Source organism: Solea solea, chromosome 7, assembly GCF_958295425.1.
Source record: "Solea solea chromosome 7, fSolSol10.1, whole genome shotgun sequence".
NCBI classification, from domain to species: Eukaryota; Metazoa; Chordata; class Actinopteri; order Pleuronectiformes; family Soleidae; genus Solea; species Solea solea.
In genome coordinates, this window is record NC_081140.1 from 13,011,687 (window position 1) to 13,033,908 (window position 22,222).

At 40.3% G+C, this 22,222-nt stretch overlaps 1 protein-coding gene and 1 long non-coding RNA gene across 2 annotated transcripts in view; both read right to left on the reverse strand.

Moving 5' to 3' along the window:
- Positions 1-1,770, reverse strand: part of LOC131462359 (cGMP-dependent 3',5'-cyclic phosphodiesterase) — a 144,269-nt gene extending 142,499 nt beyond the window's left edge. The window contains exon 1 of the mRNA XM_058633481.1: positions 1,031-1,770. Within this exon, the coding sequence (XP_058489464.1) occupies positions 1,031-1,089 (59 nt within the window). The 5' untranslated portion in view covers positions 1,090-1,770. The remainder of the gene's footprint in view (positions 1-1,030) is intronic.
- Positions 1,771-11,386: 9,616 nt separating this feature from the next.
- LOC131462330 (uncharacterized) lies at positions 11,387-21,858 on the reverse strand. Its single transcript, XR_009240867.1, has 3 exons — positions 21,375-21,858; positions 20,080-20,163; positions 11,387-11,595 (listed from the first exon to the last, which is right to left on the reverse strand). It is a non-coding gene; the product is annotated as an uncharacterized LOC131462330 (long non-coding RNA).
- Positions 21,859-22,222: the final 364 nt, after the last annotated feature.

The following is a 22,222-nucleotide window of genomic DNA, read 5'->3' on the forward strand; positions in this document are numbered from 1 at the left end:
ACTCACTGGCCATCAGCTGTGGTTAAACAAAGACGCCTTTGTTTTTATTGTGCATTTAGATCTTATTTAAAGCTGCTTCTTCAAAAACAGTGCGAGGACCCAACACTTGGAATGATCGCTTATTTTACAAAACTGAGGTTGTCTTTAAATGTGCCATCCTAACTAACTTTTACTTTATATATTCTTAATAAATGCAAAATTCATATACCACTTTTCTCGTCTTGATGACCACTCAAAGCTGCTTTACACTACAGTTTTGCCATTCACCCATTCACTCATCTTTTATCTTAATAAAAACATAAACAAAATAATATTTGAACTATATGAAAAAAGTAATACAATAAAAAACAATTAAAAAAAACACATGTTTTAGTGACTTAGGAGCATTTATCAAGTTCCAGAGAACAAAAAAATGCAAAAAATGCAAAAAATGTGCAGAAGTTGGACGATTAATAAATAATACTCAGCCTATGCCTATTTAAAAACCGTATAAATAGTTCTACCTCTACTGTCAACAGTTGGTTCTTTACCACACTGTTTGTTCTCTCAAAAGATGCCATTATTCCAAAGTGGTGCGGGACATAGATTTAGTCAAAAACATGTCTTAGTCCAGGTGGTTCGCTCAAAGTCAGCCTTAACAGCCATTTAACAGAATTCAATTAGGAGGATTTTGTATCAGTCCCTACAGAAATAGCCTATTAGAGGGAAGTGGCTTTATCAGACAATGCAGTGGATAAACCATGACAGGTACAAAGACACAGTGAGGTCACTGAGCTCCTGTAGAGAAGCCCAGACACACTGTAGTGATGGTGGTGATGGTGTTCACCGGTTCACACAGAGACCTGTCAGGGGGAATAAATGATACCCAGCAGGTCAAACTACAACTACTACAACTACTACCTCCACATCACTACTCTGTGTTTGGCTCAACGCTCAGTGCCATGTGTGTGTATGTATACAAAGTAGCTTCCGGACATAAGCAGCAGTCTGAACCGAAACACACACACACAGTCATCAGGGACACACTTACATCTCGGAGGACGGCGGCTGGCTACGGCAGAGGAGCGCGTGTCCACACGCTTGTCCCATCGCGCATCCTGCCTCGCGCCTCCCCGGTTCACCCAAACAGCTGCAGTCAGTCAAGGAGACCAGGCGGGTGAGGGGAGGAGAGGAGGAGGAGGGAGGTGAGGTGAGCGGGTAGAGAGAGTCTGTGCGTCTCTCTGTAGTGGGGCTGGAAGGGGGTGAAAGAGGACAGACGATGGATGGATGGATGCTGGATAGTTGGGTGTGTGCTCCCCTCTGTGCGCGTGTATGTGTGCGTGTCTCTCTCTCTGGTTCGCTCTCCTCAGCTGTGTGAGAGCGCGCGGGGATTGGTCGGGACCCGGTAACTGATACCGGAGCTGCGGTGAGCGCGGATATAACGGCTGAGCTGAGAGAAGAGTGGGAGGGAGGACTGTGTGTGGTGTCAGCCGGGATTTTCACGATCAGGGCCACATGGACCCATCAACAGTCACGCGTCAAATTACGCGTGCGCGGTAGAGGGAGGGGGGGGGAACAACACACATCCACGATTCGTGTCTGCTCCTTCCGTGTCAGGATTAATCCTTGGAGATGAAAAATGTAAACTTGCACGGTGAGTCTTCACGCTTCAGCTGTGAGGTCTCCTCTCCTGCTCCATGTGGATCACACACACGCGCGCGCACTTGGTTTGTTTGTTACCTCTCCTCCCTTCACAAACAGGACATATCTCCTTATCTCCTCTCGCTGGCACGGATCCACAGTAAACCACATGTTGCGCACGACTCCAGTGAGTCTGTCACGGGACGCTCGGGTCTTAAGGTCCAACACAGATCTTCTCTGCCTTTTATGGCCTTTTGCAACGCACACACACACACACACACACATACACAACGCAAACGCAGGAGCAAGGTCTAGTGAAACAGGAGCCTTTGAAATGTTAGTTAGGCCTATAAATAGTCTCCTCGGATGCTCTGGGTTTCAAAGACCCAATGAGCATTTTTCAACAATATGTCTTCACTTCATACTTCCACAAACCTGTAGAATATAAAGGTTCCACTGGCTGTGGAACATTTATATTCTACAGGTTTGTAAAACCACCTGCACCATCGATCCCTGGGAATGATTGACATCTATGTCCCTCTCTGAGCAGATTTGTTGCATCTGTTCATCATCATTATCATCATCATCATCGTAGCTGACATTATTATTAGTTCATGGTTTGGTGACCTCAGGAAGTTGTCTTGCACACTTCCAGCAAACTCTTACCTGAGCTAATCAGCCCTAACTGCAAACACCTGTGTGAGTGAGCAGTGAATGAACTCACTTGTCGAGTGTGAGTCCGTGCAGTCGCCACCGATTCCTCTTCAAGAGTGAAACTTTAGGCTCAGCGTTGTGTTGCCGGCCCACCGGTGGGGCTCTACTGTGTGTTTATGTTTGGATTACAGATTGCCCCTTCATATTCTCCTTTTAACCTTTTGACAGACTAATAACTCAGTGGTCGTGTTCTGCTGCTGCTGCTGATGTACTATTGTTTTTCCCAATCAAGAGACCGCAACTGAAAACAGGTTTTAAAGCTGGCTTTAAACGACTTGGACATTAAGTAAAATTGTGTGTAAAAGAAAATTGCTGTGATTCATTGGTCTGCCACTGATTTAAGAAAAATAAGCACATTTCAAGTCAAACATACTGAAATGAATAATGTCTATAAGAAGCAGTAGTGTTGTGAGCCAAGATATGGAAACGTGAGTTAAATCCTCAATACTGTATATAGGCTAGTACGTGCAATATTTATCATTATCATCAATAATAGATCTGTGGATGCATTTTTGGTGTTTATCTTACGTTTGATCATATATCAGGTCTTTCATTGGAGGAACGGTGCCAGTGGACATCAAACACATGACTGAGGTGTCCTGCTTTTCCTGTGTTTAGTCCCCAACGGAGCCTGTGTTTATTCCCAATTGGTGCCACGTGGACGATCTCCATGTCACTGTATAAACAGATTGTGTCTGATTAAAGCCAGACTATTTCACAGTTACAGAGGAAGAAGCGCTCTAAAAATGAGATCTGTTATACACGTGCTCACACACTCCAGCCCATTTGTCTGTCTTTACAGTCCGGCAGGAGTCTGGAGAGACTAGCTGTGCCCGTTCTCTGATGTTGGTGTAGAACGCACTCAAACAATACAGTTAAAAACTTGAAAAGCAGCCACTTTGCTGCAGCGCAGAGACCCAAGCTGATGTTATTTTCTTGTTCAGTTGTCAGGTTAACCAAAAAAAACACTGCCACCCACAGGCATGTGGCACCTAATTTCATGAAACACTAATTTAGACAATACAGAGGGACAATGGTATGTGGCTGGGAAACGTTTGGAGTTATTGCAGGTCCCCTCCAGCAGGAGCTGTCCATTACAAGCGAGGGCAGGACAGCGAGAGACAGAAAAGGATAGTGTGACAGAGACTTGAGTGGTGGCACAGGAAGAATTATTCACAAGTGAGGATGAAAGAAAGGGGGTCTGTATTGGAGAGCTGCAGCAGACCGATGGAGACTGTGAACCATATTAGCATGGTGCCTCTGTGTGGGTGAGTGTGTGTGGACATGTCACACGTAGCTCAGCTGTGAGTTATATGTATGTGTGTGTGTGTGTGTGTTTGTCCATCGGGACAATTGCCTGAGGCCCGAGGCTTCAAATAATTCAGTGTGTGCTCTGACATTCTGCCCTATGGGACATGAGTCAAACAATCACCAACAACAGACACTCGTCAGCAGCAGGAGAAAGCGCTTTTGGTTTTGTTTTTTATTAAATTGCACTCCTCTTTCATCTTTGAGCTGTTTAAATATATATAATAATATTTGGATTTCTGAACTGAAGGGGGAAATTGATTGATTGATTGATATGTCCTGTCAGAAATGCTTGTGCACACAGCAAATGTCAGATAAGCAGACAAACAGTTAACAGCATTCGGTTCAGACACTGACAACTCCTGTTACAAACAATTCACACGCAGACATGTTTCCATTGTCACACACACAGAGCTTCCATGATTTCACAACTTGTTCAGCAGTGAAATCCTAGATGGCACAAATGACCTCAAATGTAATTAATGATTTTTTTATGTAATGTCTAATACTGTAATAATGTGGCAACCCACAGTGACTTCACCAGACCATGAACTCATTAGGTAAGTGTTTTACGAGATCAAGTGAGAATAGGGCTTATTTTCTCATCGATTCACAAACGGATGTAATTCTTTTTTGCAACTGGTTGTAATTATAATAATAATAAACTTCCATACAAGGATTGCAGCTCAAAGTGCTTCACAATAAAAGGAAAATTTAAAAAGCAAATACAACAATAAAACACAATACAGGGTGCAATGATACGTTTTATGTCTTCTTTTAAAGATATTTAGTGAGCTGGCTTCCTTGATATCTAAGGGTAGACAATTATCCTGATGCTCAATCAAGATAATACAGATTTGGCAGATTTGGCAGATGTAATCAAAAAACTAGCAAAAACAAAACTGTGACCTGCAACTCTCACAGATTTGTGCCACTAGTCTGGCTAAAAACCTTGTATTTTCAGTGACACTAATTCAAAAAAGATCATCTTTTTAATCATTATTCAATTGTGTCGTTTACCTCTGTTTCGCAACAGTAACCAGTGTCGTGAAACCTCAACAAGGCCAGCAAGCATTTAGTTAACCAGAACAAGTGTACTGTCAGTGTCATATAAAACTAAAAAGGAATAAAAGCTTTCAACCACAGAGAGTGACAGTAAGAGGCAGCAGCTGTAATGTGACAGTCGTGTGTGACTGGTGCCGTGCAATAAAATGCAGTGAAGCCTATTTTTATGGGAGAGGAAATTCCTGTTGTTCCAGTTTGAACTCAAACACACCGAGCAGAGCCGCTGTTGTAAATAAATAAAAAAAAGCAGCAGATGAGTAAAGCAGCCAGCTACAGCTCTGTTCATTTCAGAACTCTTGTTAGAGTGATAGATGATTGAAGCTGGCACAACCCATTAATGTGACCCTGAACAGCCTTCCCCTCATTAAAAACTGATTTCTTTGTTTCGTAAGATTAAAATTAGAAACGTTTCATTCCCCCCTCCAGCCCAAAACGAATGTGTTGACAGTGCAAAGCAGTGAAATAGTCTATATTATGTTTTAATCTAGCAATAAAATGCCAGACAGGGTGTGAGACGTGCTTAAGTTTACGGCTTAGTGGGATCAATATCACTACCAGACTCTACCAGAATGTTTGCCTTGAGTGTCCCACGGCAAAGTCGGATAAAGGTCTGCAAATCAGATAAGGTCAAGAAAACAGCGAGACGAAACAACTCCCCTGACATCAATATATAAACGTCGAGTGACCGCAAAGCTGAAATCGTCTTGTTGGGATTCAACAAAGCTGTGCGATGAGAAAGAAACCCTGGCATGCTTGAGTTGATTGAATTCCCCAGTGAGTTGCTCCCATGTCAGCTCCTTGAGTTGATTACATCAGAACCTGATTAGAGCCTCTATCACCAACACAGAGTGTTTACTGACATTTATAGGCAGGCCGATCTATCAATCGTTAATACTTCCTGGAATTTAAAAGTGCCGACTGAAAGGACCCTTAATTATTTATGATACTTTCTGTGTCCATGGCCGGATTGTAAAACAGCTTTCTGTTGCACCATAACACAATTGTGATAACGTTATCTTCCAACTGGCTCTAATATGTGACTGTGTTCTGAGACATTACTGTGAGATATTGTACCTGACATACAGAGTTGTAAATAAGACATTAAAGTGAATGGACAGAAGTAAATAAAGCAATAAGTGCATCTTGGAAGCCGACATGATCCTGTGCAAGATGTGTCTGCTCTGGAGCGGATTCAAATCACACACAGCTGGGCTGGACAGGGCAAAGCTGGCGAAGCAGGGGATGATTTTTTTTTCCAATGTGTGCTTATTGCTTATTGCTCACTCAGCTTTAACTGTTTAACTCTGTCCACTTCCTTGCTCAACAAATACACACAGAACAAGTGCTTAAAATATCCTGTTTACAGTTGGACCTCAGCCATAGATAATGTAGCGTTTCATTATAACTGTGTGCCGTTTGTAGTCGGTCAGAGTTGATAGTTGGTGCATACAAAGTGTTTTTGTTTGCATTCTGTGTCCAACAGTTTAGACTATGTCTCTCAACCATAAGGTAGTTTTTTGATTCTGAAAACCTGTTGTTGATCTTGGAAAGTGTTGTTTATAAACAGTTGCCTCTGACGTATCCATCAGATAAACAGAGACATTAGTCCAAAGAGGTTTGTTCTTGTTCACAAAATGTCATTCTCGAAACTACATTCTTTTCTTACCCTAGACATTTGTGTCCTCTGTCCACCCAAATAAAATGAATGTAGAGCCGCAAAACCTATTTCACCCATAAGGTTTTTATACAGAAAACTGTTGACATTTCATTGCTGTTTATACCCAACCTCTTATAAAGTGGAGGAAAAAAACCTAGTGCTTCCATTGTTTGTGGCAAATTAATGAAATTAAAAGTAACCCACTTTGAAATAAATGAAGCAATATTTTGAGTCCCTGACAGGGTATTGCGTGGATCTTACTGTGGATCCGTGCCAGCGATATTGCGGTTGATGTAGACATTGCATGTGCCGCACAAAATATCAAAAAACACTTTTATTTATTGCCTTGATCTCTAACTAAGAGGTGTTCACTTTGACAGAATTAGTTTTTTTCAAAGCTACAAGGAGCCCCTGCAGAGGGGCTGAAGAGCCACATGTGGCTCCAGAGCCGCAGGTTGCAGACCCCTGCACTATAGAAAAGAACGTGGTTTAGAGATACAGAGACATTATAAAGGATTTTTGTTTACATTTTAGTCTTGTTTAGCTCTGTTTCCCCAATGCTCAGCTGCTACATGCTCCAATGTGTTCACCAAGTACTACACTTTTTGTTTGCTTCTATGTGAGAGTCAACCAAAGCACCACTGGCAACAACAATTGGCTGAAAGATAAAGGATATTAAAGAGGTAAATAATAGGAACTGCAGAGTCAACTGTGCAACATTGTGCCTCATCAGATATAAAACAAATATTGACAAAGGAAGTGTATTATGTATAGTGTATAGTAGAGAGTGACAACCCACTTTTTCCCTGTGTGGCCGTTGCATTTGAGGATTCATCAGAAACCCTAGAACCTGACATTTATGTTGCGATTATGATGATAAACACCTTCTTTCCTGACCTTCAAAGTATTCCTATTACGTGTCTGTTGCTGTCCTACGAGAACAGGCGTGAAAGTTCACTGTCTCTGTAGCATTTATTTTGTCCCGACATTTACGCTCAACTGCAAAGACTCGTGGTGTTAAAGTACTGCACATTGCACATTTAATCGCCATGTGCTTCCCTGACAGTAAGTTGTGGTGGACAGTCATGTGACGGTTAATATTAAAATGTAATTATAGCTGCTTTAATTGAGTTTGAGCTTCAGTTGTCTAAATCAAAAAAAAAGGAGGTGCACTGTAAAGACGACAAAGGAAAGACATTTTGAGGGGTAATCATACAGGTGTTTAAAAAAAAAAGGGGAAAAAAAGGCAGTAATGAAGTGAGTTGATGTTTTTTGTGTTTTTTAGATGTAAGGAAATTAATTGACTGCTTTTAAAAACAATGAGTTCCTCTGGTACTCACATTATGTTCAGACATTACTCACAAATATCCCTCCTTATCTTAATCCGTCTTGTTATCTGTCTGTCTGCGTTCCATTCCCTCTTCCCCCTGTCCTTTATCTTGCTGTGCTTGCTTTAACACCCTCCTGTATCACACAATCCCTGCTTTCTTATCCATCTCATTCTTACTTCAGCCCTCTCTCCTCATCCTTTTATCCTGCCATTCCCACAACAGGTAAGCTTCTTCTCACTGCTTTTCAAAACTCAGTATTACCTAAAACCTTCTATGGGATCTGCCAACTTCACGTGATGTTCCACGGTTTTATCAGAGCAAAATATCGCCCAGTATTGAATTTTCCCAAAACCAATTAAAACTGTGGACATCCTAGTGTTTACAGGTCACATAATCAGGCTTTAAAAAATGTGGGTTTTTTATTAGTGATATAAAGTAGCAATAATTGTGCAGAAGTCACAAAATTAGACAGCTTTTCTTTTCTTTTGTTCATAAAAATGAACAGTGAACACAGGTCAGTGAACTTTGACCTGTGACATATTTCCAAATTTCACAAATTCAATCCGATTTTAAACATTTTGAGTACTTTTTTGCTCAGGTGTGTTTATATAGTTGGTGAAAATTATTGTTTTTTATTTTTTTCATTAGATTGCCTATAGGTTGTGCTGAAAAAAGGATATAAGACACTCTATATTGCACATTCTTATAGTCTCTGTATAAACTGTACGTTTAAACATAGTCATGGAACAAAGCAGCCGAAATGCTCTGTGTTCTAAGGGTTAATAGAAATGTAACTTCCTGTTTAAGTTGCCTTTTGAAATGTGTGTGTATGCATATGCATGTGTATATAATACAAGCTTACACATGTTTACGTAATGACTGCACACACATGTTTACTGTGCGTACTTCATAAGTATTCCTGCACATTTCCCTGTGATCTTTAGCTGTGGTGACATTACTCTGTGCCCATGCTGAAGAACGTCAACTTAATTGCATTAATCAGGAGATGCAAGAAGAAGGACAAAAAAAACACTGAGGAAAATGATTGTGAGCTCCACATTATACAGTTCATTTCTGTGAAATGATTTCTGAGTGCATATTTTAATAAATTGTTGCTTTTTGATGCATAAGTTATGTGGGTACCAAAATGGGCTTAAAGGGGCGGCTGAGTGCTTGTTCTTTGTAAAAAAAAAAAAAAAAAAAAAAAAATGGGATGCACGTTGCACGCGTTCAAATAGCAATGTCAGGGTCACACACTGGTCCTGGGAGGCACTGAAGTTTAGGACCATTACTCATTCTGGATCAGGAGATTTTAAAGTGTAAACTGTTGACTGGTTTGTGATGGAGCTGTAGGCCTCAGGCAGTGTGTAGCTACACAGTGTGTGTTTATCGTGGTTTTATTCAACAGAATAGTGTTAGCACAAAGTCAGCTGATCATCATGCTCTGAGCACGCGGCTGCCGCTTCTCTTTGGAGGTGTTGACATACATTTGTATGGTTTATCCTTTCGGTCTCTTTTGAGTCATGTGAGCAGCTTGAATAGCAGCACAGAACCACAACATGTTGCACTTGGCTTAACATTATCTGTAAAATCTTAACAGGCTATAAACTCCCAGTCAAGCTTTCGGGTTTATTTAATTGTGCCTCGCCATCGTTCTCAATAGACTTAACAGTTTTAGTGGCCAGAGCCCCTGAGAGCTGTTTGACTGCCTCACATGGCTTTTACGAATGCCTAGAAGACAGGCAAATTGTACAATGTGACACATTACTCTTTTTTCAACAGGCTTCAAAGAGTGACTGGGGTTGTTTTCTCATGCTCTTGCCAGTGATGTGTAACAGTGTTTGTTTTTGTCAGAGAGAAAGGATGTGAGGAGAGGGACCATTCCATCAGCTGGGAATTATGTTCCCTCTGGCTTGTCATAATATCCTCTATGACTCTGTGTCATCCAATTGTTATTTCCACTCTTAGGGTTGGGGTTAGAATTGGGTTTAGGTTAAGGTTAGGCGTTAAGTTGTGATGGTTAAGGTTTGGGTAAGGGGTTAGGGAATATATATGTCTGTGAGTGTTAGCACCCTAGATAAGATTTATATTGTTTATTTTTGTAAGAACCTTTTTGTCTTTATTTTTCTATTATTACCAGGAAGGGATATTGACATCAGTTTAAGTTAATGTGAAAATTGGGGCTCTTATTTTGAAAGCGTTTGTTCAAGAAGGATCAAAGAAGCATGGATGAACACAGTTTTTTGACCGTGCTTGCTGTATTTAATGGAATAAGCTGAAGATGTTGTAGAAAGTGAAATTATTATATTTTTTATTTTGCTTGTTGGCTGTTATGGACTTACATTTTTGAAATTCACGGTTTGCACGTACTTTCCAAGAGTGCTTCAAGAATGACACAGATACTGGATCTGCTGCCATAACAATAAGTGTCTTCACTATAAATGCAGAAAGTCTGACTTTACAACAGGACCTTAAATTCATATGGGATGGTAAAAAGAGTTCCTGTCATAACAGGCCCAGCGTGTTTGATACGTTTCGACTAAATGTTTATATTCTTATTCATACATTTGCAATTAGTGCTGATACATGTCAGAAAGCCAAATTAATGTCATTGATTTTCCAAAAAGAAGTTAACAAGAAACAGTACTGACTTTATATTTATCATTGTTGCCTTCAATTCAAAGTAGCATTTCAATGTTTCCAATTTAATCATTTATCAGTCCCAGAAAAGAACCCGGTTTAAGCGACCTGACCTATTTGAGCAACCAGTGGAATCACCCTGTGGTGTCTAACTGCTACTTCCATCCAACTTACTGGGCTCCATTTTGGGACTGGAAGACTGCATTCATTTTATATACAGCCTATTGTTCCACCACACCTGCTCTGCATACAGGTCATTTCAGTGCAACGATTGACAGTGACAGCATCCTATCCGACAATAGAGTCAAAAAGATAGTCAAAAAATAAAGTGCAAGTCAATCTTGGAAGAGAGTTTCAGAGAGGAAGAGGTTGCCTTGAACCATCTGTCACATACGAAACAAGTGTGCTTGTGCAAGTTAACAACCTGCAGACTATGTTTATAGCCATCCTGCCTACTGCATCTTTAAACAAACTGAGTCATGAGGAACGACTGTAACTTCTCTTTATGATTTTTATGATCCAAATGTGTACATAAAGTTGTGCATTACTGCCATGTAAAAAAAAAAACTCTTATTTATGATGCTGTTGTGAATATTTTACATTGTAGATGTCTACATTATAGGCGTATGAAGTAATTAGAGCATAAAACATTTTATGTACAGTTTACAGGTAGTAGATAAACATAATATGCGTTTATTTACTCAAAAAATCTCACTAATTTGATTCAGTGATTAAAATAACTTTATATACTTATATAATTATATACTTCAGACTTCAAATAAGTGCATTTTTCCAGTGAATATTCATTCATTCATTCATTCATTCATTCATTCCAATCAATACAATCCCTACTGACATTGCATGAAATGCTGGGTGAACTCCAAAATATCATATTTTAAATGAAAACTATCACATTAAATATTCAAATAGCACCATTATTTTGAAATTATTTCGAAAACATTTGGACCCATAGTTAAGGCAGTGTTTCCTGCTAAAATCAGTCATGTCAGTCATCATGTGTAGCTGTGCTTGGGGGGGTCTGTGTTCCACACTTACCTCAGCTGCAGCTCTGGCCAGTCACCTCTTCCCTGGACTGATGCCAACTGAGCTTGGAAGGTCTCTGTCATCCATCACCACCTCCTGTAGCTCTTTGGCTGCCACCAGTGACAAGCACCAACCACCTTCTGGCCACAGAGTGTTGCAGCTGCTGCAGTGATCGAGGTTTTGAACTGGGTCCATACTAACTCCATGACAGTAAGTCTGCAGGGAAATGAAAGATGAAATCATTCAGGACAGAATCCTCCAGGTGCTTCCAAAAAACCTCACTACACTTGAGCCTGGATTGTTGTTCTGGCTCCTCTCCAAAAACATGATCCATCTCCACTGACAAGTCCAGACTTTATTTCACCTGCAGGTCCAGAGCAGTCAGTGTGATCACTCTGGTGAAACAAAGATATTCATTGGGCTCTGGCTCAGTCTGTTGTGATACAATAAACATGTTAGATTCATGTTGCTTTTCCTCACTCCAGAGTCCTTTCTGCTTTTGGTGTCTGTTACAACCCAGGGGCCTTTACCCAGCCAACATGTCAATGTGGGCCCCATTATGGTTATATGCAGGCTAACATGATGGGTCCCAATTAGGTTTGTCTATGGTTTGCACATGTTTGCCCAATTTAAGATCACGCCTACTTCATACCCTTTCCAGGCTACCTGGGTACTAAGTGGGCATGAGCTTGAAGTGGACAGATTATACAGGTCTCATATAGTTTCAGTGACATGGACCCCAGATGGGAAGCCCATGTGGGCAAATATGGGAGGGGCCACCATGGAAACCACACACAAACCCAATTGGAATCCATATTGTCAGGCTGAATATAATTCTTATGGAGCCAACATGGACATGTCTGGGCCGTACTCAGGTTACGGCTTCATGATTGGACTGTACATACAGTAATGATAATTTATTTGTGCAGTGTGTGTTAGAATTGAACCAGTTGCATAAGCACAACAGTTGGAATGGTCAATCTGTCACATAGCAACCAAGAAACAAATGATCTAGCTCTAAGAATCAACCTCTGTTACCAAAACTTAAATCTCCTGCTAAATCTGACTTTATTTGCATTTATGTAAACACCAGAAAATCAAATGATTACACAAACGTATTCTCCTGGTCATTTGTATCAAGTAATACAAAATAGGGATTATCCCTTCAGTGCAAAACAACATAGGTAAGCACACAGTCTCTCACGCAGATGGTCGCATTTGTCGGAAAAAGCTGATATGTTAGTTTGATTGTGTGGCAGCTTAGTGTGTCACTCAGACATGTATAGAACCACAACAAGTGTGCATGCACACACATAGACACACACAGACACACACACACAACCCTGTGGCTACATCATCTGCACAGAGTCTGTTTTCTCTCTCAGTCCCTGAACAGCACCCGTGCTGCTGCTCTCAGCTCAGAGGGCTGATCCTAACCGCAGACATGTGATGCATGAAGGCCTCCCTTGTCTGTGCAGTGACATCTTCATGTCTTGTATCACAGCAGGAGGCTCTGACATCATTACCATATTACCACTGGGTATAATATCCTGAGAAAGACAGGTGTGTGTGAACACACATTAAGAAAACTTCCCTCCAGATACGGCTTTGGCACTGTTTTGCACTCATGTTTAAAACATGCACATGTTAAATGTCATAAATGATGATAGATGCATTCACTTTTTTTGTTGTACAGAATTTGGGACTAGGTATGTGTCTACTATATGTGTACTCCAATTCATCATTATGTGTGCATTTTTTCATTTGCTCTGTAGATTTCTTCCATTATTTTCATGTGATTTCATGTGATTTTGGGGGAGTTTTTCCTTACTCGGACTGATCATACTTCATGTGCTGATTATAAACCCATACAAGGCAAAATTTGATTTGTGAAAGTGGAAGTCTTAAAGTATTTGACATTAAGTTTCCAAAGTAAAAGTATTAAAAAGGTGTGGAGTAAGGATTGAGCCATGGCAGCTCAGTGGTAGGGCGAGTTGTCTTACAACTGGAAGGTTGTGGGTTTAATTCCTGGCTCTGCTCGTCTATATGTGTCCTTGAGCAAGACATGACAACACCATGTTGAAGCGTGTGAATGGGTGAATGGGTGAATGGCAAAGCTGTAGTGTAAAGCAGCTCATCAAGCCTAGAAAAGCTCTATATGAATACTGACCATTACCAACTCTTTTTCTTCTTCTCCTGATTGTATTTGGTAGTAACAAGTAACAAAGATACTTAGAGGAAATGTAGTAGAGTAAAAGTAAACGTTGCTAGAAATATAAGTAAAGTAGAGATGTGAAAGACGTGAATTTTGTACTTTGTAGTAGAGTAACAAAGTATTTGTACTTGGAAGTGTGGTGACCAGTGTTGTAGTGTTACAAGCGTATCATTATCTTGAACCTGAGATGTAGTCTATACCATCACAGATACATCCGGGTGTTTCATGTGTATGCTGATAAGAACTTACTTAAATTCTGTTTGAATCTTTGCCATGCCACTCCATTATCAAACATTAATATTAAATACAACAAAAAAACAAAAATCATACAAACAGTGTTCAAAGAAAACATTGTGTCTCTAATTTAGAAACAGAAATCCTTCTGTAGATACAGGTATAATGTATAAATGTCAAGTGTAAATTGCCAAAACAAGACCAACAAACTATGAACTTACTCAGACTTATTATTATTATTTTCCTTACACATTTTGTCTTGTCCATGTCAAATTTGCCCAAAAATCCACCTTAACATGGCTACTGTGGGTCTTTAAATGAAGCTCTGAGCACAGTTTGTCCTCACAACATGAGTTATAATGACAGTAGCTGTCCCGGGGAAGGGACGACCAAAGAAGAGATTACAGTAAGATGTCAATAAAAAATGTCAACACAACCTTGTTATTTTCTACATGACCAAAGGGAGCAGGGGGGTGAAAAAGGAAAAGAAGAGATAAAAAAGATAAAGAAACAGTGATGAAGAAATACATTTTATTCATGCCACAGTGTCGGGAGAGAAATGTGTTTGCCAGCATACAGATTATGGCACTGCTGCTGTTGCTGCTGCTGCTGCTACAGTGGTGTCACTGTATTACATTATAGTACAGCGACATCATGCCCTGCAGCACATCAAGACAATCAGCTTTAATTAAACTGTGCTGTGATAAAGGGACACATTCCTCAGCTTGTTGGTCTGTGCACATCCTGCCCTGCCCTGCCCTCACACACACACACACACACACACACACACACACACACAGACCAGTGGTTCATTTGCCCACAGCATCTTCTGACTAACCTACTAATAGCATTTGTCTCCCAGGCTGTCTCCTCCTCCTGTCTTCCATCCTCCCCGCCACTCCCTACTTCCTCCCTTCCTCTCTTTCCTTCGCCTCTTTCAATGATTCCAGCAGTGGGTTTCCTGAAGATACTATACTATATACTATATGAACTGTTTAGATATACAGCTATATAAAGTCACTCTATCCAAGTCATGTTTTTCCCTTCTCCTCCTGTGTCATTTTTACAGCCCCTCTCATGTCTCTCCACATATATCACCTCTCTGCATCCCTGTCTTCAGTACCTCCTCTACATTACTTACTCTTTCTTGACCACCTCTCACTCATTTCCCCACATACCTTTTGTTTTCTTTGATGCTCAGCTTCCAGTACCATCTCAAACTGTCTATACCTCTATTCTACACCTATCCATTCCCTCTCGCTTCCTGCAATTCCTTCTCTTCCTCCTCCTCCTCCTCCTCCTCACAGCCAAGCTCTCTCCTCAACACCGCCTCCTCCTGAGTCCCTGCATGGTGATTGCATCTGCTAGATAAGCGCGGTGTCAGACACAAAATGTCCTCCAATTACTCTGTGTCTTCTGCTGGTGAGAAATCTGCACACTGAAAGATAAAGTCAATGACAGACAAAGGGGGAAAAATGAAGATCCCAATTGGCAGCTGGATGGAAGGACAGAGGCAGAAGGGACCATAACACTTCCATTTTCAATTTGACCAGCGCCGTGCTTAGTTTTTGTCATCGGAAATTACACAAACATCACCTACAGCCATTGGACAATACCAGCTGTCAGTCACACACACAAGAGAGTGAGATCATTAACTCCCAGAGGTGGAAAGTAATGAATTACATTTACTTGCATTACTGTAATTGAGTAGGTTTTTGTGTGTACTTGTACTTTTTATAGTAATTTTGAAAATTTGTAATTTTACTCAAGTATGTTTTTTTGGAAGTACTGTATTTCACAACATTTAAAGAGTAAAAAAATGGTGGCCAGAATAAAAAAAAATATTAATAAATCACGCACCGGAAATGTTGGCAGTGAATCGTGAGGACAGGTGAACTATGAGGACAGGCAGGTGAATGATAAGTGAATGATGAGGACAAACAGGTGAATTATAAGGACAGGTGAATGATGAGGACAGACAGGTGAACGATGAGGACAGACAGGTGAATGATAAGGACAGACAGGTGAACGATGAAGACAGACAGATTAATGATAAGGACAGGTTAATGATAAGGACAGGTGAAAGATGAGGACAGACAGGTGAATGAAGAGGACAGACAGGTGAATGATGAGGACAAGTGAATGATGAGGTTATGATTGTGTGTTGTAGGCGTTGGTGGCAGATTTTTCAGGATATAAAATCTAAAAATTAAATATTACAACTAAAAGTAGCCTCCTGAGAGCCCTGGTAAAATGCTATCAAAATAGTGGTACTTTTACTTGAGTAGAATATTTCTGTACTCTTTCCACCTCTGTTAACTCCTCAGGAAAATGTTTACTGACGTTATAAATCAATGACGTAGGCTCATTTTCATCCATTCAAACTGAGTTATAAAAGAAAAACAAAGTGTTCTCCAATTTGCCATCCGTCATCCAGACCTTTGAACTGAATACAACAGTAAGACTAGAGGTAAAATCACATGACAGTATTTACCTGAGAAATCATGAGAAAATTGCCATTGTAATGCAGCCAATGACTAATATGAAGCTGGAAATGAGTCAACTCCCTCATGAATCTGCACTGTGCCATTTTTGAACATAATAAATGGAAGAAAAAAAGATCAAATGTTTTCATTAGTTTTCACAGCCAGGTGAATTCCCACCTGTACCCATTCTGTGAGCTGAGCCAAGCTAAGCTAACCAGCTGCCGGCAGTCGCTTCAAAATTACTGCATGGAGAATGAAACTGATCAATGGTCCCACTTAACTCTCAGCGAGAATAATTTCTCATAACAGCTTCATATCGCAACAGTCAGAACAGAACAGTACTGCACACTCACTCACTCACTCACACTGTCGGCAAAAAGATGGTGAAGAACGCAAACAGGAGGAAAGGATGGAAGACGGACAGGGACACAAACCCCGCTAAAGAGATGTTTGCATTCTGTTCTGTACCTCTCTCCCCTTTAGCCTTTAGCTGGGCCAGGACAACAGTCATTGTCTGATTGATTGTGCAGGAAAGGAGAAGAGGAGAGTGGTTGCCATGGGGACAAGAAGAAGGGCCCTTTTCCCCTCTTTTTTTTTCTTCCTTGAGGACCAGTAATTGGTGATAAACTTGAAGGGATGGGGCTAGAGGGTGGTAATCAGACGCAGTGAAGCACGACAGCTTTCGCAGAACTAAAGAAGTGCTGCGGGACTCAGGAAGTATGTGTGTGTGTGTGTGTCTTTGTAAAGACCAAAAAAAAAAAACATATAAACTATAGCAAGTGAGGACATTTTGACTGGTCCCCACATTCTGTAAGGGCTTTTTGAGGATAAAGACCTGGTTTTAGGGTTAGGGTAAGAGTTAGGGTAAGATATATAGTTGTGATGGTTAAGGTAAGGGTAAGGAGCTAGGGAATGAATGATTATGTCTATGAGAGTCCTCACTTTAAATGGTGTGTTTTGTGAGCACTAATCCTAACACATCTAAATCTATCACACTACACAACAAAGACACAGGTTAATTCTGTCATGTTCACTGTCACTTTAATCGTGTACATTGTGGTTTGCTGTTTTTTTTTACAGTGTTCCATTTTAATTTCTTTTATATCTGGTAATACTTGTATGACTGCATGTGTTATGAGGGCAGATGAGATACTCAATTTTATTCTCTTATTTATATTCTATGAATGATATGTCCTTCGTTGGCCGTCTGTCATCTGTTTCTGCAGCCACTGTCTCACTTTTGCCCCAGGAAAATTTCCCATTGGGACATTAAAGAGCATTTGATTGATGTGAAGACTTATGGAGATAGAAAGCCACACACACATTGTAAATGGAGTAATTCAAGGTGACAATCTGTTTTAAGGTTACGATAACATGTGTGTGTGTGTGTGTGTGTGTGTGTGTGGGTATTAGTAATGTTGTGGGGACCTAAAACTGTTTACACAGTCACATTATGGGGACTTGTCTTCTTGTGGGGACAAAAATCAAGTCCCCACAACGTAAATAACTACATTTTAACGTGAAGATATGTTTTAAGGTTAGGTTGAGGTTAATGTTAGGTTAAGGTTAGGGTCAGGATTAGGCCAGTAGTAATTGTGGTTAAGGTTAGAGTAAGTCTCCAGGAAATGAATGTATGTCAATGCAATGTCCCCTCAAGTCATGAATGTCCAACTGCGTGTGTGTGTGTGTGCGTGCGTGCGTGCGTGCGTGCGTGTGTGTGTGTGTGTGTGTAAAAGGCAGAGAAAGAGCAGGAGAGTGGTTTGAGTGTGTACTCATAGCCATTTTAGCCATTTATGTGTATGTATGTGTCCTTGTTCCATTTCAGCTGAAGGTGACTGAAGAATAGATGTTAATGGTAGGAGAAATGAGATCGCTCAGATGAAGTGTTTCCAGCCGACAGATTCTCCACATGGCAGACAATCAAAACCTTCTGCATCACAAAAGTTCACGCCAACTCTTGTTTTCATTTGCAGCTGCAGCCTGAATTGCGGTGGGGTGTTGGGGGGGGGTCCTCTCCAGAATCACAAGGACAATATATAGTGATGTATGCCTTAAATGTATGCCTTAAACTCTAGCTGTGTGTTTTTATATTCACCAGTTGAGTCTCATCACCCTCAGAGATACTACTTCATATTTCACCATAAAGGTCACAGATCAGATTAGCCAGATAGAGTGAGTGAATGTGTGTGTGTGTGTGTGTGGGTGTGTGTAGTGCAGTGTTATAGTGTCGCTGCTCAAAACACACCCATACATCTTGCCGCTCACCATGTTATTGTGCATCATTTGTTCACATCTGTGAAAAGGTTTCTGTTTATGATTCACCACAGCATAGCTAGTAGCAGTTCTGGACCTTTTGATGGCAAAGTATTGTTATTGTGAGTTATTCAACCGAGGTCAAGCTCAGGAGCTTGGGTATTTCGCGGGGTTTCCTGTCTGTATCTGTCTTATCCAACTTTCTATGGAGAAACATTGACAGTATAAAGTTGTAACAATGGTGAAATGATGGAAACGCAGGCTCACACACAGGCAACAGGTGCATGTACACCAGTCTGTTCATGCATGTTACTGTCTTCTTGTTATTCCTGTAGTACCACTACTTCTTAAGTTCAGCCTATTTCAGCCAAATGTGGTGTTTTTTTAATTTATTTTTATTATTTATTACTTTTAGCTTCAGGCTAGTTGTGTGTTTAATGGGTAAACATGGTAAATTTAAATTAATATTGAAAGATACAGTCTCTTGAGAAGAGAGACTTGCTTTTTGCTTACTGTATCTTGTTAAGGCACTCTGTATTTACTTCATGTGATGTGCTGTAAGACAGACTCCAGGCTAGTGTTTTTTTAAATCTCAAAGGTGAACAAATTTTGATAAAGAGAAATGTATGTTGTGTTGCTTTACTTGCTTTAACCATGGCTCTCAAACTGTGGTATGTGTACCACTGGTGGAGCTTCCTAGGGTATAGGGTACATGATCGGAGTGGAGCTGAGGAATTTTGAGTGTATATATTATACTGTATCTCTCGCTCCGTCTTAATCTAATTTCACTATACCTGTGTGTGAAGTATATGTGAGGAAGAGGAGGATGATGAGAGAGAAAATTATTGGGAATAAATCTGCCTCCTGTGAAGAGTCTTTGCTCGACCTATTTACACCACTGTATTTTAATGTTGACAATAATGGTGTTACTTTGAGAGCTCAATATTTTCTCAGGTAATACTGAGAACCATTGCTTAAAAATATAACTGATTGCCAAAGGAGTTCAAACAAGCGCCACACAACTGCTAACCACTAAGCCACCGTACCGCCGCACCCATTATCGTCACGGTGTGTTTCATTTACACTGCAGGTTAGAAGTTATGAGTGTTCCAGTTGAGAAGTCAGAAAAATAAGCCATTAACGTCACTCCACATTTTTACATATAACAACCTGACCACAGATAAAAAAATGAACAGTACTATCTGTATGACTGACTTAAAGTGAAACAAATAAGACAGAAAGGCAATTAAATGTAAAAGTCACAAGGTCTTTTAACAGGTCGGGTAAGTGAGGTTGCTCCAACTTTCTGAGAATCTGACTTTAGGGGCTGTTTCCTCAACTCCTCAAAATTCCACACAGATTTGATGAGCGATTGAGCTGCAGTACATGACAAAATACCTCTCACTTCTCCCGCCTCATTATCTTGATCCAAATGACAAGTTAAACAGAAACCCAGTACATGACTATAGGAACAAAAAGCTCAGCAGAAAGTTGATGTACATTCCCTCTCACCTCTTCACGTCTCTTCACGCCTCCTCACTCACGCTGACAGCTGCTTTATTTATCACCGTGAGCTTCTGAACTTCAGCACTGACTCTGGAAGAAAAAAAAAAGAAAACACATGCTCCTTTACTGTGAATCTCCTGATGCAGCTCAGTCTACTGAAGTACAACATTAAATAAAAATACTCTCACTCTGATGCTTAATATAGTTGAACTACAGCAAGGATCAACACCTTCGATGTGACGATCAGTGTTGCTTGGCTGCTTTTGTGACAACAGAGGAGAGTATCCGGGTGCAAGGACACAATTATTTTTGTCTTGGATTAAAAGTATGTTATCAGAATGCCAATGTTCACAATTTGCAAAACGTGTGAAAAGCCTGTCAATGGTGGATCACATGGTGTGGAAGTAAGTTATGGCAGGTAGAGGTGTAATTATCCAAATTTGTTCCTGTAGGGGGTGAATAAAGGACACAAGGTGTAGCAGATAAATAAAATCTGAGGGATAAAAGTAGAATACTGTACATTATTGATGAGCAATGTTGACAATCAAATCGATAGATAGATAGATAGATAGATAGATAGATAGATAGATAGATAGATAGACAGACATACAGACAGACAGAGTAGCTGTGTAAAATAATTAAATTACATAAAAATAATGTGACGTTGTAACACCTGAAATAAAGAGGGTTTTTTGTGTGTGTGCATGTCAGGTTACAGCAAATGTCAGTTTGTTTGTCAGACACCGGTTAAGAAGATAATCAGCCGCCAGTACAAGCTGTTCTTATTTAAATCTTCATTGTGGGTTTGTTTTAAAAACCATAAAATAAATCTCTTATTCATTTGCAATTCAAATCGACTTCCAGATGCATCTTGCGATAGATTAACCCAAATTCAAATCAGGGCTTCATGGGGTCTAAAAAAATAAAATATTAGCTCTGTGATTAAGTATAATGGAACTAGTGCCAATAACACTCCAGAGTCCCTCACAGTTTCCCAGAGAAACTGTAATTAATTGATTTTTTCTTTTTTTTTTTTTTACAAATGACAAGTGAAGGACGAAAAGCTACTTAATTATGATGCTGCCCTAGTTGCTGCAGTTCTGTCTTGCTGAATTTTTCATCTAATACCAGTACATGTGTTGAATATAGAGATAAGTATAAAACTTAAAATACATGTTCAGTGTGCATCCACTGCAGCCACTTTATTAGGTACACAGGTAAAAGGGACAGAAGGGGCACCCCGTGTAGTCTTCTATTGATAGTTTGATGTGTTTTGCATTCAGAGATAGTTTTCTTCATACCTTGATTGAGGTTATTTGAGTTGCTCTTGCCTCTTGTTGGCATCAACAAAGAAGTAGTGGTGCTCACTGGATATTTTCTCTTTTTTCTCTCTCCATTCTTTGCAATCCCTGGAGATTTTGTTGAGCATGACCAGGCCGTCTGGCACCAACAACCATGTCATTTTCTTATATCACCATATCTCCATTATGTATGTGTCTCCATTCTGACGCTCAGTTGTGGCGGTCCGTCCATAGAGGGCGCTAGGGCGTCACCCCACCACGCTCACATGAAGAAGAATAAGATACAAATCATCTAAAATAATGTATAAAAACATGGAAAATTTAAATGAAAGCGCTACACGTTGTACAGTCCGTGACTACCGTGTATAATCTGCCTTAAAATGTAGTTTAAAAACGTTAACTTCTCTCACTCGTTTACGGCGAGTGCCGGTCAAGTGACGTATTTCCGGTTTTCGAGCGCACACGTCGGTCTCGTAAACTTTTACTCATAGTGAACGCGCACATAGACACACACTTGCAGTGCAAAAGATAAGAAAACTCTCGGGCGCAGAATCTTACGCTCGAAGACCTCCAATAGTCGAGCGGACATGGCCCAATGCCCGCGGGCCATGTGGACCGGATGGATGCCGGCGGAAACGGAAATGCCTCCGCTCGCTTCTATGTAAGTTTTGCTAACTTTACCAGCGCTTAATTGACTTGCAAGTTGTGTTTTAGAGCAATATCAAGTGTAGTTTTAGCAAGTTTTATCATATTTTATTGTACTGATTGTTTTATATTTATCATTTGACAATTGTTATTGTGTGTAATCTAGTTTAGCTTGTAGTTGTGATGTATATGCATTTACATTT